The sequence below is a fragment of the Dipodomys merriami genome, unplaced genomic scaffold (assembly GCF_024711535.1).
Source record: "Dipodomys merriami isolate MVZ:Mamm:240054 unplaced genomic scaffold, mDipMer1.0.p SCAF_7, whole genome shotgun sequence".
Lineage (NCBI taxonomy): Eukaryota > Metazoa > Chordata > Mammalia > Rodentia > Heteromyidae > Dipodomys > Dipodomys merriami.
In genome coordinates, this window is record NW_027206290.1 from 73,751,262 (window position 1) to 73,765,765 (window position 14,504).

Below are 14,504 nucleotides of genomic sequence, written 5' to 3' on the forward strand. Positions count from 1 at the left end.
AAAATGGCTTTGGAAATATTAACTCCTGGTCCAGTCCCCTTCTCGCTGGGAGAAACACAGGCTTAGAGAAAAATAGTAAGAGAAGAATATGGTCACAAGGGAAGGAGGTGGGAACCAAGACCAGAGCCTTATTTTAGTCCTGCCTCCTTGCCCTTCCTTGGAGGACTGTCATCATCAGTGTGAGACAGGGGGTTGCTAGGGGTGATGATCTGTCCAAGCTCACTACAAGCTACCCAGGAAAGAGGTGAGAGGCCAGAACCACCAAGAGGATTAGTCCTTGGAGAAGGGTCTTGTTCACTCCCCATGTGACAATGTACTCACACACAGATCCCTGTTAAGACTGGATCCTCTGGTGGGAAGATGGATAGGAATAACTGTAAGGGAATCCAGCCAGGGCCTGCGGCACAAGAAGGAATGACCCTGGGGAAGTGGATGCTCGGCTTGGCTTTCTAGTCTCCATAGAAAGAGAAAATGAAAGTTCACATTAGTGTAGTCATAAAGGCATGGCATAAGCCTTGGGGATCTTTGAAGCCTCACATCAGGTTTTTTAGTCCTCCATACCCAACAAACTCTTCTTTCTAAAACATTTAGGGGCTGCACAACCAGCCTCAACCTGTCATTGAGTCTCATCTGATCAATTTCCCTCCACATACTCAATTTTGCCCTGAAGCTTGGCAGAACAAACACTCCGCCCGCCTACTTGTCAGCTTTAGACCAACTTCTCATTCCCAGGGATCTAGACAGGGCAGCAGACTTCCTGACAGTTCTGATGCTCACACTGCTCAGGTGTTATGCTGTTCCCTGTGCAAAGAACCCCTCCTTATACACTGCACTGGCTCACAGTCACATGGAAATCAGATGGAGTTCTGGGACCTGTTGCCAGCAATTTAATCTACATACCCTCACACTTCTTACAATCCTGCACATGGTTAGTTCTCTAGCTTTAAACAGTCTGACTTCTTTTTCCCCAAAAGCCTTTGGGTTTTGATTTTAAGGCAGCTAGATACTGGTGGTTCTTTGTTTTGCTTTCAGCCCCCCTGTCTTTATTAAAGAGTAGGAAACATCTTTATTTCTTCACTGCTTATTTGTACTTGATCTTCAGTTCTTGGCCTGAATGTCAATCCTCCCAGACTGGCATCACATCCTTCCCAAGACTCTTTTCTAGCACCTGGCACAGCCCCTAGCTATGTATTTCTGAGATAATCCACCCAATATTGTCCCCTTTCCCATTAGCCTGTAGAACTTGCTGACGGAAGGGACTGTTCACTGAAGTTCCAAGTCCTGCTCCTGCATGAAATTTTGACAAATGCCAGTTGAATGAAATCATAATGCAGGGCTCTTTTCAAGGCAGAAGGGGGCCTCATGGGCCATGCCCTCTAGAAACTATCACTAAGAAGGAGGAAGTATCCCTTACACTCCATGGAAGGCTAAGCAAAGTTCTTTAGACAAGTGAGCCCTAGGGAGGAGAAATCCTAGAAAGCTTCCTGGCAGAGGCAGGTATCTAGGCTCACATGGTATGCTGATCAAAGCCGATAGCACATATAGGCAGTCTCCAAAGAGCCTTGCCACCTACTCAGAGCTCAGACACCCTCCTCAAATGGGTTCAGGAGGACCCAAAGATCCTAGGAGAAAGAACTCCTGGGATATTAGGGGTGGGAGAACTGTCTTCACTCTACAGACCACATTTGAACTCTAAGGAGAGCCAGAGCAGGTCACTTTTCTGGTGGTTGGGTTTTAGGTATCAGGCAAGCAAGCACCCATTCCACACCAGGAGCCACAGTGGACAGCAGTAGAATGCAGTTGTGTGTTTTTTCTAAGGCCTTGGTCCTACTTTTGCAGCAACATTATCTTCTCTTGGCTTTCCTGAAAGGCATTTCAGGAAGAGGGGTGGGTGCTGGACAAGGTGGAAAACATCACCGGGCAGTCAGAATGCTGATCTGGCAGGCACTATGGGAGGGGTGGAGTGGGACACCGGCTCCCTGTGGAAAGACCCAACACAGCTTTCAGAGGGAGGCCTGAGTGTGATTCTCAAGCGACCTGACCTAAAACAGAAAGCTGTTGTCTAAAGGAGAGCAAAATAAGCAATAATCTTGGCTTCATTTATTATCCAGGTGCCTCCACAGGAGAGTAGGGCCACAAAAGCCTTTGTTTGTTTGGTTTGTTTCTGGAATTTGCAATTGTCTATTTTGTTAAGTCTTTCCACTAAGCTAGAATTGTGAGGTCCCAGGGAGTCAGTCCTGGGTCTTGCCCTGAAATCCCTAGCAAGCCGGGTACAGGCTCTCAGTGTTTGTTGAACAAACCATCCTCTCTGTATGTACAAGTCCTCAGCTTGTCAAGCCTCTGCAGAACCGCCAAGCTGATCTGGACAACCCAGGAAAAAACCAGATGGGAGGAGGGAGGTGGGGGAGGGTACCAAGTAGATGTGATAGATAAAAGTTTGATTCCTAGAAAACATCTCCAAAACCAGACACATCTTGGGTAAGTTTTAATCAAGAAGAAAAAGCAGGGATCAGCAATGCTAGGAATGGGGTAGGGGTGGGGGGTGGGAGGCAGGAAATAAGGGTGGAAGATGGGAAAGGAGCAGAAGAAAAGTGCACACAATGTTACAGCAGTAACTAAAAGTCTAAGTAAGGCAGGTGATGTCTCAGGAAATTACCAGTAATTTCTCACAAGAGCCCCAGGCCTTGGGCAAGCAGAGCTACTCTATCTCTTAACAGAGTGAGGAGGAACAACTCAGAGGCAGATGTGCAGCACAGGCCTTGCCGAGCTTTGCCTCCCTGTCTCCCTGGGGCATGGGTATGAGAGCAGGACACTCACAGCATGGAACCACACCCTTCTCCCACTCTGAGCCACAGCCTGGAGTCCTCTGGGTGGACAGCCTTATTTATTTTTCCACTTTATAAATGCCATGAGGGGTTTCCATTTTATTTTTGCTTCAGAAGCAGCACCATTAAAATCCTTGCTGATTAGAGCTCCAGCTGTCTGACGTTGTTTGTCAAGGGAACTGTTACTCAAATCTCCTATGGAGGGAAACAATTTCAGGCAGGAAGCCCTGGAAGCTGAGAAACCCAAGTGTCATCTCTGAAAACTTTCAGACTCCCTCGTGTTCACTGCCTGCCTAGTTCTGGTCTCCCTTCCCTCTCCTCCAATCCCACCATCTGCTCTCTAGAGAACAGATCAAATTTTCAGGCTAAGGTACTCTGGTGCCAAGTCCTCAGCCCCCTGCCCCCTACCAACTAAGAAATCCAATACCACGCACAACCCAAATGGACTGCAACCACATGAAATCACAAAGTAAAGTTTATAAAGCTTTATTAAACATTTCAAACAGCTGTGTAACGGACACACCAAAAATGAAAGCTCTAGAACAGCAGTCCACATGTTTCACAAGCGATTTCCTACGTGGCCTGCCGCCAGCTCTGTCCTCTGCCAAACCCACCTCCCTCCCTCCTCAGACAACCTTGAGGGATGGATCCAACTGGCAGGACAAGCATGATGATCCCTGGTGGGCAGGGGCCAGGACAAAGTCTCTTTTGCCAACACTTGCTACTGAAGCGCAGAGAAGGGGGGGAGGGGGAGGGTGGGAAGCAAATGACAGTCACAAAGTCTTCCTGTGCATTACATTCTCCATGAGGTACCGTCTATGTGACAGGAATGAGGAAGCTCCTGGCGGAAAGATGGAAGACGATGGCCACTGCTCCCCTGTGTCTTGTCTGAATGAACCACCATGGAGTTCACCGTGCTGATCACTGCAATTCCCATGCTAAATAAAAACTGCAGCAGCACCTACTATAGCTACTAGTAAACCTCAAAATCAGAACACGTTCGGTAAAGCTTCTTCAAAAGGAATATACATATGTACTTGTACACATACACACAGGCACACACAAACATACACACACCTACACAAATACACACACACACAGAGAACACACAGAAAAATATCCAAACACCTACCAAAGGGATCATGGCTGCTATGAAACACATAAATACTTTCCAATTCATTCTGCTGGGGACTGCTGAGTCTATGCAAACACACCACACGTCCATCTTGCAGAGCATGCACAGGAGACACAGGGAAGGCCCCCCTCAGGAAGGCTGAGAAAGGCAGGAAGAAGGGCAAAGGGAGTGAGGCCAGGCTGGAACGCATGAGCCTGGACACCCAGGTGGAAGAGCAACATCTATCTGATGCTTCTTTCTTAAAAATGAAGCTGAGAAAATACTGGAGGTTTGGGGACAACCAACAGTCAAGACACGTTTCTGTCTAGCCTGCTGAACAGGGTAAGAGGGACGAAAAAGCGAGGCTCTTGGGCGTCAGCAATCTCTTCAAATTCGAGATAAGTGCAAAAACAAGTCCTGTCTTAGACAGGTGCTCCCCCCAAAAAGGAAAGGGGGAGAGGAAACAAGGGAAACCAGGAAACAGACTGAGGAGTCAGCAACATTCTGAGAAGGAGGGAGACCCTGGCCAGAAGGGATCACAGAGATGACAGGAAGACTGGGATATTATCTTCCCAGGTAACACTAGGGCTACTGACCAGGATGGCGTAGATAAGACTCCTCGCAGCAATGAGGCGAGGGAGGTGGCCATCCCACCAGCCAGAACCCAGATAGGGACAGAACACATACAACCACAAGACCACCCATGACTGTAGGACTCTACAATAAAAGCACCGGTCAGTGCCATTATTCACATTATAAGGATAAAACATCACAGGTCAAAGAGGCGTCTTCAGGAATGTAGCACCCGCGGGCTGCGGGATTTGAAACTCCAATGCTTTATGACCTATGTCAGTGCCTCCCCTCCCGTCTTCTGCTTCCTTGGAAAGCTAGCAGGGTGGCTGTTAGGTGCCCACGACGCTGGGGTCATGTGCCAATTCTGGAAGCGGGGAATCAGAGCAGTGGTACAGGAAACAGTTTCCCCAGCAGCTATAGCAGATGAGGAACAGGGCTGCCAGGAAAACCAAGGCACAAATCGTGCAAGGTTTCCGCTCCAGGAGGAAGCTGAGCAGGTAGAAGCCCATAAACATGGAGTGGCTGAACCACAGGGCGGGGTTGAGGGGCTTGGGGATGAGGAGGACGGGCAGCAGCCACTGGAGGCAATACATGATCTCTGCCAGGCAGGGCCTTCGTCAAGGCTGCCAGGTACCGCTGCAGGAACCGACCTAATGGGAGCCAGTGGGCGCAGGCAGCTGCCCTCCACTTTCTTCAACCCTCTCTCCAGGAGCTGAGCCGCTGTGCTCTCTGGCTGTCAGCCTGGGATCACCAAGGCAGCAGGGATCCTGAAGAGAAAAGTCAACACAACAAAGAACAGACAGACAAACAGACAGACAAAACAAAAAACAAACAAAAAAAAAACAGGAATAGAATGTATACTTATTTGGAAAAATGGATCGTGGTTAACAACAGCAAATGTGAATGCCCTTTCCTCCCCACCCACCCAATGGAAGGTCTACTCTGCAGTCACCAGATTGAGAAACCTCCTGGGGTGTTTCCCCCCCGGGGCTTCTAACTGGGGTCTTCCTGAGAGGGCTCTTTGGCGGGTCACACAGTGGACCGGCTCTGCCGGGGGGGCCCTGCCCAGCAGAGATCATGTATAGCCTCCTGGGGCTGCAGTCCGTCCTCAAAGGGCCCAGACCTCACAATACCGCCCTGTGGTTGGCCACAGGACACCATCTGCTCTCTGCTCTGCCCCCTTGTGGTGAGAAAGGGTTCTGCATCTAATCTCTTAGCAGTAGGTACTGGATTCAACAATGAGGCCATGATTGGTCTAAATAAGTCACCCCTGCACTGCAGGCTGGAGACAGAAGATAGGTAGTGGATCCCCAAGTGGCAGCCTAGGTCAGGCCTGCCTTTTTCAAATTGTCCAAACTGGTTAACTTCTTCTAAAGCCAATGCACCACTACTTTGAACCAAAATAAACTGGCTTGGATCATTATATATCCAACTACTGCTGGCAGTGTACAGAACCTGACCTCTATGAGCCTTTAATCAAAATTAATTTCCTATCTACATATATGGGCCAAGGCCAGTTGATCTCTGTGCCAGGCAGTCTGTGGCAGAGCAGAGCGTAGGGCCCCTGCTCGCGGCGGGGCTCTAGGTCTTCCCGCCGCAGCCTGCAGGATGTGCTCTCGGAAAGGGACCCGAAGGATGGACGTTCTTGAGAGGGACCCTAAATTGGGTACTCTGAGAAGGACCCGCAGCCCCTGCTCCGCTAGGGATCAGCAAGATGAACGCTGAGAGAGAGCGATTCATATCGCCTTCAAACCCAGCTACGACAGTCCCACAAGTAGCCTGTGAATCCCTGCTCCGGTTCCAGCTGCCTGGCGCGGCACGGAGAACCACACAGCCCACCTCGGAGGGTCGGGGAGAGCGAGCGGGAAACAGGAGGTGATGTGGCTTATCGAAAACTACCCCTGAATACATTCTGGCCACTTCCCTGTACTGCTCGTTCCTTTTGCACACACAAAGGGCCCCGATGCTTCCCTCCAATGCGACCGCCCAGACTCTCGGAGGACGCGTTGCTGAGTTCCTGCGCCCCGAGCGCAAGGCTCCCTGCGGGAGCCGCGGATCCGCGGCCTGGCCGCGCGGGGCCGAGCCGCCAGGAATCCGGGAAGGGTTACGCACTGACAGCCCCCGGGCACGAAGAGGACAGGGCTGCATTAAACTCCTCGAGAATGCGGAAGGTGCTAAGTGGGACGCGGTGACACGGCGCCGGGAAGGTGGTCCCCTGGCACCGAGGCCCCTTCCCTAACTTCGGGTTTATGTTTGTGCCGCGGCAGCGGACGTTGGGTTCGATTGTCCAGATCAGGGCTTGAAGAGAGGGATGCCGCACTAAGAATCTGCACCCCGTATTCTACCCAGTATCCTGACGCCCCTCCATTTCACACCGAAATTCAAAAGCGGGAAGGGCGGAAGCTTCTGGAAAGGGGCTCAGATGGGCCTCGGGGTGGGGGGCGGTGAGGAAAGAGCAGATGGTGGATTTTTTTTGTGTGTGTTGTTTTTTTGTTTTTCTCTCTCCTGGCGAACGAGGGGCACCCCGGGCCACCCCTCCTCCCGAACAGCCCCCTCCTAACCGCGCATGCGCACTCAGGTGGCGGGCGGGTACTTAAGGCGCGGCCGCCGCGGCTGCGGCAGTGCGCCCAACAGCGGACTCTAGGAGACCAGCGGACTCCAGGAGACCCGCGGACCTCGGCGAACCCTCGCTCGATCCATCCACCACGCTCGGAACCATGGCGGCAGTGGCGGCAGCCTCGGCTGAACTGCTCATCATTGGCTGGTACATCTTTCGCGTGCTGCTGCAGGTAAGTGTGCCCGGGCTCTGGGTGGGAGACGGCTCCCGATGCGCGCATCCCAAACCCGCGTCGCGATTGCCGCCTCCCGGACCCCGTCCAATCCCGCGATTGCCGCGATCCCTGGGATCCCTGCCTGCCCTAGTGCCGCTGTGCCGCTGCGCATCCCCGTACTTCCTCCCGTTCCCCGCGGCCACCTCCCCGTGTAGACCCTCCCCGGTGCGCCCGCGCCCAGCCGGGAACAAAGACTTGGGGCGCGGCGGTTGCCCGCTGTGGACGATCGCCGAGGCTTTTAGCGACCTAAGTGGTAAGAAAAACACGCTACACACCAACTGGACCTCAGGAGGGAGGCGGGGCACATGTGTGTGGCAAGACGGTAATGCTCACAGAACAAAAAATTTCCGCCTTAAAAATTACGCACTGCGGGGAAAATTTCTTTAAAACAATACATACCACACTTAACATATAGCACTTGAGGGGGTAGTATGGAAAACAGGCTTAAAAAAAGGCACTTCTCAATTTAAAAAAACTTCACAAAAGAACCCTACAAGTTTGAAATAAAGTAATTAAGTGGGGAAAAAGAAAAGGAAAACACGCATTGCAGGAAAAAGGAATCAGACAAAAAAACACTAGGTAGAAAAAAAGTATTAGATAAAAGTCGCATTGCAGAAAAAAAGACAAACGAGCTAATAAAAACAAATGAATTGGACAAAAGCACTGAGCAAAAAACAATGAGAGGGAAAAAGCTCTTCACAGGAAAAAAAAATGGAAGGGGAGAAACGTGCTTCCCCCCCCCCAAAAAAATACATATGACTTTATTGAAGAATTGTGGCAAAAGTGCTTTGCATCAAACTAAATCAGAATAACGCGCTTTGCTCACAAAGTCATTTACCCTAAAAGCTCCCTTTTGAAGAATTCCCTGCTAAAGAAAGCCTTTGCCAAAGGAATCGCATATTTCCTTCAAGGTGTTCCTGGAATGCTGCATTTACTGGGTAGGATTCGCTTTTCGAAATCCTCCAGGGACACAGCCCATTGCGAGAAGTGAGGTATACCTAAGTCTGGCTCCAATCAGCTTGCCGCCATGCAGCTCTCAGCACAGCTGGAAAAGCCCCAGCTGCCCTGACTCGTGGACAAGCTGCGCCCAGGCCCGCCTCTCTGGCTCACGCTGGACAGGCGGGCGGGGCCGGGGGTGGGGCCGGGGCGGGCATGGTAGCACCTCAGACTGGCTACTGGTGCTCTCCACTAAGATCAGGTTTCTTGCCACAGGTGTTCAGATACTCCCTGCAGAAGCTGGCCTACACCGTGTCCCGGACCGGGCGTCAGGTGCTGGGGGAGCGCCGGCAGCGAGCCCCCAACTGAGGGCCCACCTCCCAGCCCTGGGCGGCCGTGTCATCAGGTGCTCCTGTGCATCTCGTTCAGCACGGGAGCCAGTGCCGCACAGGAATGGGGGGTCCCCCGTGCTCCCTCGCCAGAGGGGCACTAGCCAAGGTCAGTGAGGGGCCGGCAGGCCCCCCGGAGAAGCGACAATGACGACGAAACCAGACCCTTTCCCATCCCTTTGCACCCGTCCCATTTGTGGGCGGAGCGGGAGGGGGGGGGATGAGGAGCAGACCCCCATCTGGGCATAGGCACCACATTCTGATCTGGAGGAAGCCGGGACGGCGCCATCCCGGCCAGCAAGCCACGGCCATACCAGCAGGCCCTACCGTGGAAGTCCAACACTCCACCGGCCAGCAGAATGGACATTCTGACATCACCAGCCGAAAAGCCCTGAATCTCAGCGCAGCAGAAAAGCAACACCTCTGTGCCAGTGTGGCGGGACTGAGGGGGCGGGGCATGAGCGAGAAGGGAGGGGGTTACGAAATTACGTGGGGCCCTCTCACTGTCCCTTGCATATGGCACCTGTACTTTGCTGCCTCTGCCCCTCATTCCCCCTTTCCCCTACTGCCTCCCAAGCCCACTCCCACCCCCCGCAAATGTGTCACTTGATTCGGACCTATTCAACCAGCAAATTAATCCCATCTCTACTAAAACATCTTCTCCGAACCCCCCGCCCCTCACTGATCTTGCTTTCCCCGGTCTCACGCAATTGTGTTGTAGTAAACGCTAATTGTACTGATTTAGTCTGCTTAGTTGTGTCTCCCCAGCTAGATTGTAAGCTCCTGGAGGATAGGGACCGCCTCTGCAAAAAATAAAAGAGTGCCTCCCCCATCTTGCAGTGTCCTAGGACCCTGCAGGGTGGTGGGGGATCACCAAAAGCTTGTGTCTTGTAGTTTTTCTTTTACTAGTCTCCAAATAAGGAACCCCTCCCCCTCTCCAGATGGGTGGGGGCCCTCACTTGTGGTCTCAGAATAAGAGGCCATGGCTTCTTATTGGGAAAGATGGGGGCGGGGGAGGGAGGGTGGAGAAGGTGGGAGGGGCTTGGCACTAAAGTAGGGTGCTGAGGACCTACAGCGGTAGTTTCAGAACACAAGCCAGACACTGCAGGGGGGGCGGGGCGGGGGAGGGGGCGGTGACACCAGGTGGGACAGTGAATATGGGATAGGTGTGGTGTGGTGCCCCCTTTTGGACAGCTTAATGCTCTAAGCCTCAGGACCATTCCAAAGCCATCTTGCCGGGCCTTATAACTCTCTGGCCTGGCCCCAATCGCCCTGGGCTTCCTACTCTGCAGGAACCTCCCCATCCCTAGGATCTTACCAGACCCTGCCCAGGGCTCTCTCCCACGGCCATGTCAGGAAGGGTGGCTGGCTGCTCTGCTGCCTTCACTCCTCAGTGAGTCAGGGCTCTTTTTACATGCAGTCAGCTAACTCCCACCAAGTGACCCTACCACCTGTTCGGCCTCATCTCCAGCTTTTTCTGTCCCTGTCACTACACATCTGTTCCTGGGTCAACACCAAAGGAGGGAGGTATAAGGTCATAAATCCCTTTTCCTGCCATTTCCTCAAATCCCTTAGTCACTGTTGTTTCATTCAGGAGCACGAAGCACCTTACCCCTCTGAACCCTGTTCCCTACCCTAAGCACAACCCTTAAATTCCTCAGCCCAACCATGGACACCTGTAAAGACACCACCTTCATTCAAAGTAGAGGTATATGGAGGCAAAGGATGCAGATCTTGGTTTGGTCTGGGCTTTGCCTTGAATCAAGTCAGCTTTGGCCACCAAGCAGACTAATAACGCCCCCCCCCCCCGGTTCTCCTTTTAGTTCTCCATCAAGATCCCAAATGAACCCTCAGATACTAGGAATAATCTATCAAAGTGGCAGTCAGGACTCAGGATTTTAGTGGGATGTGCAATCTGAGCCTCTTATCTTCCTTAATGGGATGGCTACAGGCCTACCACAGCCTGAAGCTGAAGCAAGTCTCCTCTTGCCCCAGGGTGACTCATCAGCCTGCAATGCCCACATTTCCTCCCTCCTAAAGCCTATGTTTTGGCAGGCCTCAAAATGGGAAGTTTCTGAGGTTTTCTACACTAAATCACAGCCCATCCTTCAACATGGGTTCTCTGTTCGTCCCTTCCAGCTTTGCCAAGGATGGGTACCATTTCCCATTGCCCCAGGTGTTCTATTTCAGCCCAGGGTAGCCAACAGCTGAGTTCAGGGAAGAAAGTCACAGTAGTGAATGACTGCTTGGAACACAGTACACCTTGTCACCCTTCCCCCAATGCTCACCCCAAAAGACAGGGGGTTATTGGTACCCTGGGCTTTCCAGATGACCTCGGCAGAATTTTTCCTCCATCTATCCTCAGCAGAGTTCTAAGTGTAGCATGGTAAGAGGAAAGACATCCAGGAAAGGGCTGCTCTTGTGGCCTGAACCCAATGGGTGGCCTGACTGTGAGAGAGACCCATTCCTACTTTCAGCTCCCATCCCCAAACCCTCCTGCAGACTAAAGCCACTGGAGAAGACAGAGGAATCCATCTCCTTTTCCTCTTCAGGCAATGCTACAAGTCTGGTCCAAACACATCTTGTTTATAAAGTGCTTTCCACAAGCTATACCATTAAAACATTTTATTCTTGCAGAGCAATGAGAGGTTTTGTTTTATTGTAAAGCCTTAGTACACAGAACTCACCCTAAACCACTGCTAGCCCACACATACAAGGTCAAGAATGGAACAGATGACATTTCAAGGGAGTTGGAATGGTGTTGTGGGACCCCAGCAAGAGGTCAGACTCTTGGTACTATTGTCTGAGAAAGGTTGTTAGTTTCTTAGCCTAACCAGTTGAAGTTGAATTGGGGGGGGAGCGGGTAGGTCACAACTTTCAGAAGACAAAGATCGTGTCTTTCAGTGTTCTCTAGATAGAGATATCAAGAGACATTGTTATCTCTATCTGTGGAGTGTCTGAACTGTGATTGGATGTTTGTTTGAAGGGTGGGGTGAGAACAAGTTTCTTGAGCTTTGGCTTCAGGGCCAGCCACAGCTCAGTGAACCAAAGCTGGAAGAGGAAGCAGGTGTGCTATGAGCCATTTACTAGATACCTATTTTCAAACTGTATTCCCTCAGGAGTCAACAAACACACAGAAGGGAGATTCTGCATGTGCAGTTAATTCCATCCCTCTCTAGGATTAAATGTCTATATATATAAATAAACACACATTAGTCTAACAAGCCTCTGCTTTTGGGGTGACCTCTGACTTCTTCCATATAACCCCAAAACACATCATCCATCACTGTATTCCCTGGAAATGATCTCCTGTGGTCTCCCTCTACTGCAGGGCATATACCCCAGTGTGATTCAGATTCCTGAGCATCTCCAGGGCAGGAAGTCAGAGAAGGCAACACATGGCTCTGGGGTATATCACACTGCAACAGGCTTGAAATGGAATGCCTGAATTTCAAAGATAGGAGAGCAAACAAAAAAAAAATGTAGTCTAACCTACATTCCTTTTTAAAATAACACATGACAGATAAAAGATTAAACTGATCTTGGCAGCAATTCTTTAAGAAGATCAATTTCAGATAGAGAATTGATCTGACCACTGGAAACTGACCAGGCTTCCAGAAACCCAATTTTTTTTTTTTAATACAGATTTGCTTAACATTAACTCATCTCTGATTTAAAGCAACAAAGAAGCAGTTGGCATAAGCACAGAAGCTGGAACTTTTTTTTTTTTTTTTTTTTTTTTTTGGTCCTAGCTTTGGAGTTGCCGAGTCCAGAGGCTGACAGGATGGGTGGGATCGTGTCAGGCAGGGCAGGGACGCCGTCCCCAACACCTCAGCTCCCTAAAAGGCACAAAAGATGATGGGAACCTACAAACAGAAACGCCGTTTCTTTTCTAGGGCAGCAGTCCCCCAAGTCTCCCAACATGTATCGCTGAAATTGGACACAGAGGCCTGGAAAAAAAAAACTTTAAAAAAAAAAAAAAAGAGGAGGTACGGAAGGAAAAAGGAGAAGAGCCACTGTCCCCAGCCCCCCCCTCCCAACCCCCTTCCCCCCACCAACACACACACTTGCCATTCTTCCTTTTCCAGGCTATGAGTGTGACGGGCGTTCCCGTTCCTTCGGCTGCCCTTCAGGGCCACTCCCCGCACGAGGAGGAGAGCGGGCAGGGGTGTCCAGACTTGACGTAAAGTTTGCAGGGATTGAAAAGCACCCCGCGACCCGGAGCCAAGCGCCATCTAGTACCCCAGCTACCAGAGCGGATCCGAGGGGTGGCGGGGAGGGGGGGCAAGTCCTTCTCTTCCTTCTCCCTCACGTCCTGTCGAAGTGGCGGGCGAGGGCCAGGCCTCTAGCATGCGGTCCCCCCACCGATCCCGCCTGGGACCAGGTTGGAGAGGTGGCGGTCGCGCCCCCCACCCCGCCGACCCCATCCAGAGAGGGCGCTGACCTTGGAGGCCGGTGAGACCTAGGAACCCCGAGACCCACCTTCGCGCCAGGAAGGGACCCCTCCCCGCCCCGTCCCCCGAGGCCCAGGCTGGGGGCCAAGCAGGGCAGCCATCCCCAGACGCCGGACAGGGGCGTCCCCACCCCCGCCCGGAGTGCGGGGGAGGAAACCCGTGGGGGACCCAGCGACGCCTAAGGTGACCCCGAAGGGACAACATGGCGGCGCGGCCGCACAGAGGGGCCCTCTCATCCCGCCCCGAGTAGGCTGACGCCACGGTACCTGCGAGGCCCGCCATGGCGCCGCCGCCACTGTCGCCGCTCGCGGTCGCAGCCAGCCTCCTCCTCAGCTCGCCGCCGACGCCGCCGGAGCCGGGGAGACGCCCCCTTCGTCTTCGAGTCCGGTCTGCCGAGGACCCTCGTCCGAAATCGGGCTGTCTTCAGCGGACGCCTGTTCCTATAGCCCGAAATAGGATCACAAAATAGGATTTCCCCTTCAGTATCCGCCACTCACAACGCTTGAAGGACTTCGTCTGTCGTTTTATGAAATTGCAGAAGTCCAGGGTCTTCAAACACGAAGAATTTTTCATCAGGCACGGCATGGGCAGCCCTGAACCCAGGGCCCATGGTCCCCTCATGCATATGCAGCAGATTATGATCTTTACTCCGGGTGAGCCGAGCCAGCAGAGCCCAGCCTCTGGCAGGTGATCTGGATTGTGCTTCTCGAGGCTCAAAGTTCGACCTGGCCCTAGCCTATCGTCCGGGGGAAAGATCCTGGCTCAGAACTTGAGTCCTGCTCCTCCCCTTTCTGGAATCCCTCCTATCTGTGGGAGTGCCTGCCCCAGGGAGGTTGTGGTGGCTGTATAAACCCAATGGGTCCCTTTATTAGCTAATTCAACACCTGCCCTGAGAACCTAGGTATACTAGCATAATGCTAGAGGCCGGAAGGTCTGTTCCTGAACTCCAGACGGGGCCAAGTCTAATGGGTGAAGTGTCAGGGGGAGGGGAGAGGAGGAAAGACCTCCCATCCAGTAATCACTATATATTAATCATTTTAATAAAACGTACACTTAACTATGGACCACAAGAAGTGTTGTGAGGGGAAGTTGAGGGCTATGAGAAATTACTGGGGTCCTAGTGGGTGAGGGGTGAAAAGTGAGGATGGGGCCTCACCTTTCAGCAGATGGGATTTTTTAAAAAAGGACAAGTAAGAAGTAGTGTCAGGCAAGAGTGAGAGGGCAGATCAGACACCTTGCCCCAGATGTGGAGGTGGGAGGGACAGAGCATGAGGGTGAGAGGTTAAGCATGGAATAGGGCAGGCCTCGTAACACAGTGGATTTGAGTCTATCCTGAGAGGAATGGAAGCCACTTTCATCAGGGGAATGCCTTGGAATTTGTG

At 52.1% G+C, this 14,504-nt stretch overlaps 2 protein-coding genes across 10 annotated transcripts; one reads left to right on the forward strand and one right to left on the reverse strand.

The window, feature by feature from the left end:
* Window positions 1-3,295: 3,295 nt before the first annotated feature.
* Window positions 3,296-13,820, reverse strand: Blcap (BLCAP apoptosis inducing factor). Of its 8 annotated transcripts, none has more exons than XM_070007277.1 (3): window positions 13,389-13,720; window positions 12,740-12,983; window positions 3,296-5,279 (listed from the first exon to the last, which is right to left on the reverse strand). In XM_070007277.1, exon 3 carries the CDS (start codon window positions 5,103-5,105, stop codon window positions 4,842-4,844), a length of 264 nt encoding a protein of 87 aa, XP_069863378.1. In that variant the 5' UTR covers window positions 5,106-5,279; window positions 12,740-12,983; window positions 13,389-13,720; the 3' UTR covers window positions 3,296-4,841. The 8 variants fall into 8 exon arrangements, 2 of the variants coding, with proteins under 2 accessions (XP_069863378.1, XP_069863377.1); XR_011368736.1 differs by lacking the exon at window positions 3,296-5,279 and adding an exon at window positions 11,279-12,632 and having other exon boundaries at window positions 12,736-12,983; window positions 13,389-13,820; XR_011368739.1 differs by lacking the exon at window positions 3,296-5,279 and adding an exon at window positions 11,279-12,534 and having other exon boundaries at window positions 12,736-12,983; window positions 13,389-13,819.
* Window positions 7,147-8,728, forward strand: Nnat (neuronatin). 2 transcript variants are annotated; one of them, XM_070007278.1, is made up of 3 exons: window positions 7,147-7,301; window positions 8,255-8,335; window positions 8,556-8,728. In XM_070007278.1, the coding sequence occupies exons 1-3, from the start codon at window positions 7,230-7,232 to the stop codon at window positions 8,646-8,648; spliced, it is 246 nt and encodes an 81-aa protein (XP_069863379.1). In that variant the 5' UTR covers window positions 7,147-7,229; the 3' UTR covers window positions 8,649-8,728. The 2 variants fall into 2 exon arrangements, with proteins under 2 accessions (XP_069863379.1, XP_069863381.1); XM_070007280.1 differs by lacking the exon at window positions 8,255-8,335.
* Window positions 13,821-14,504: the final 684 nt, after the last annotated feature.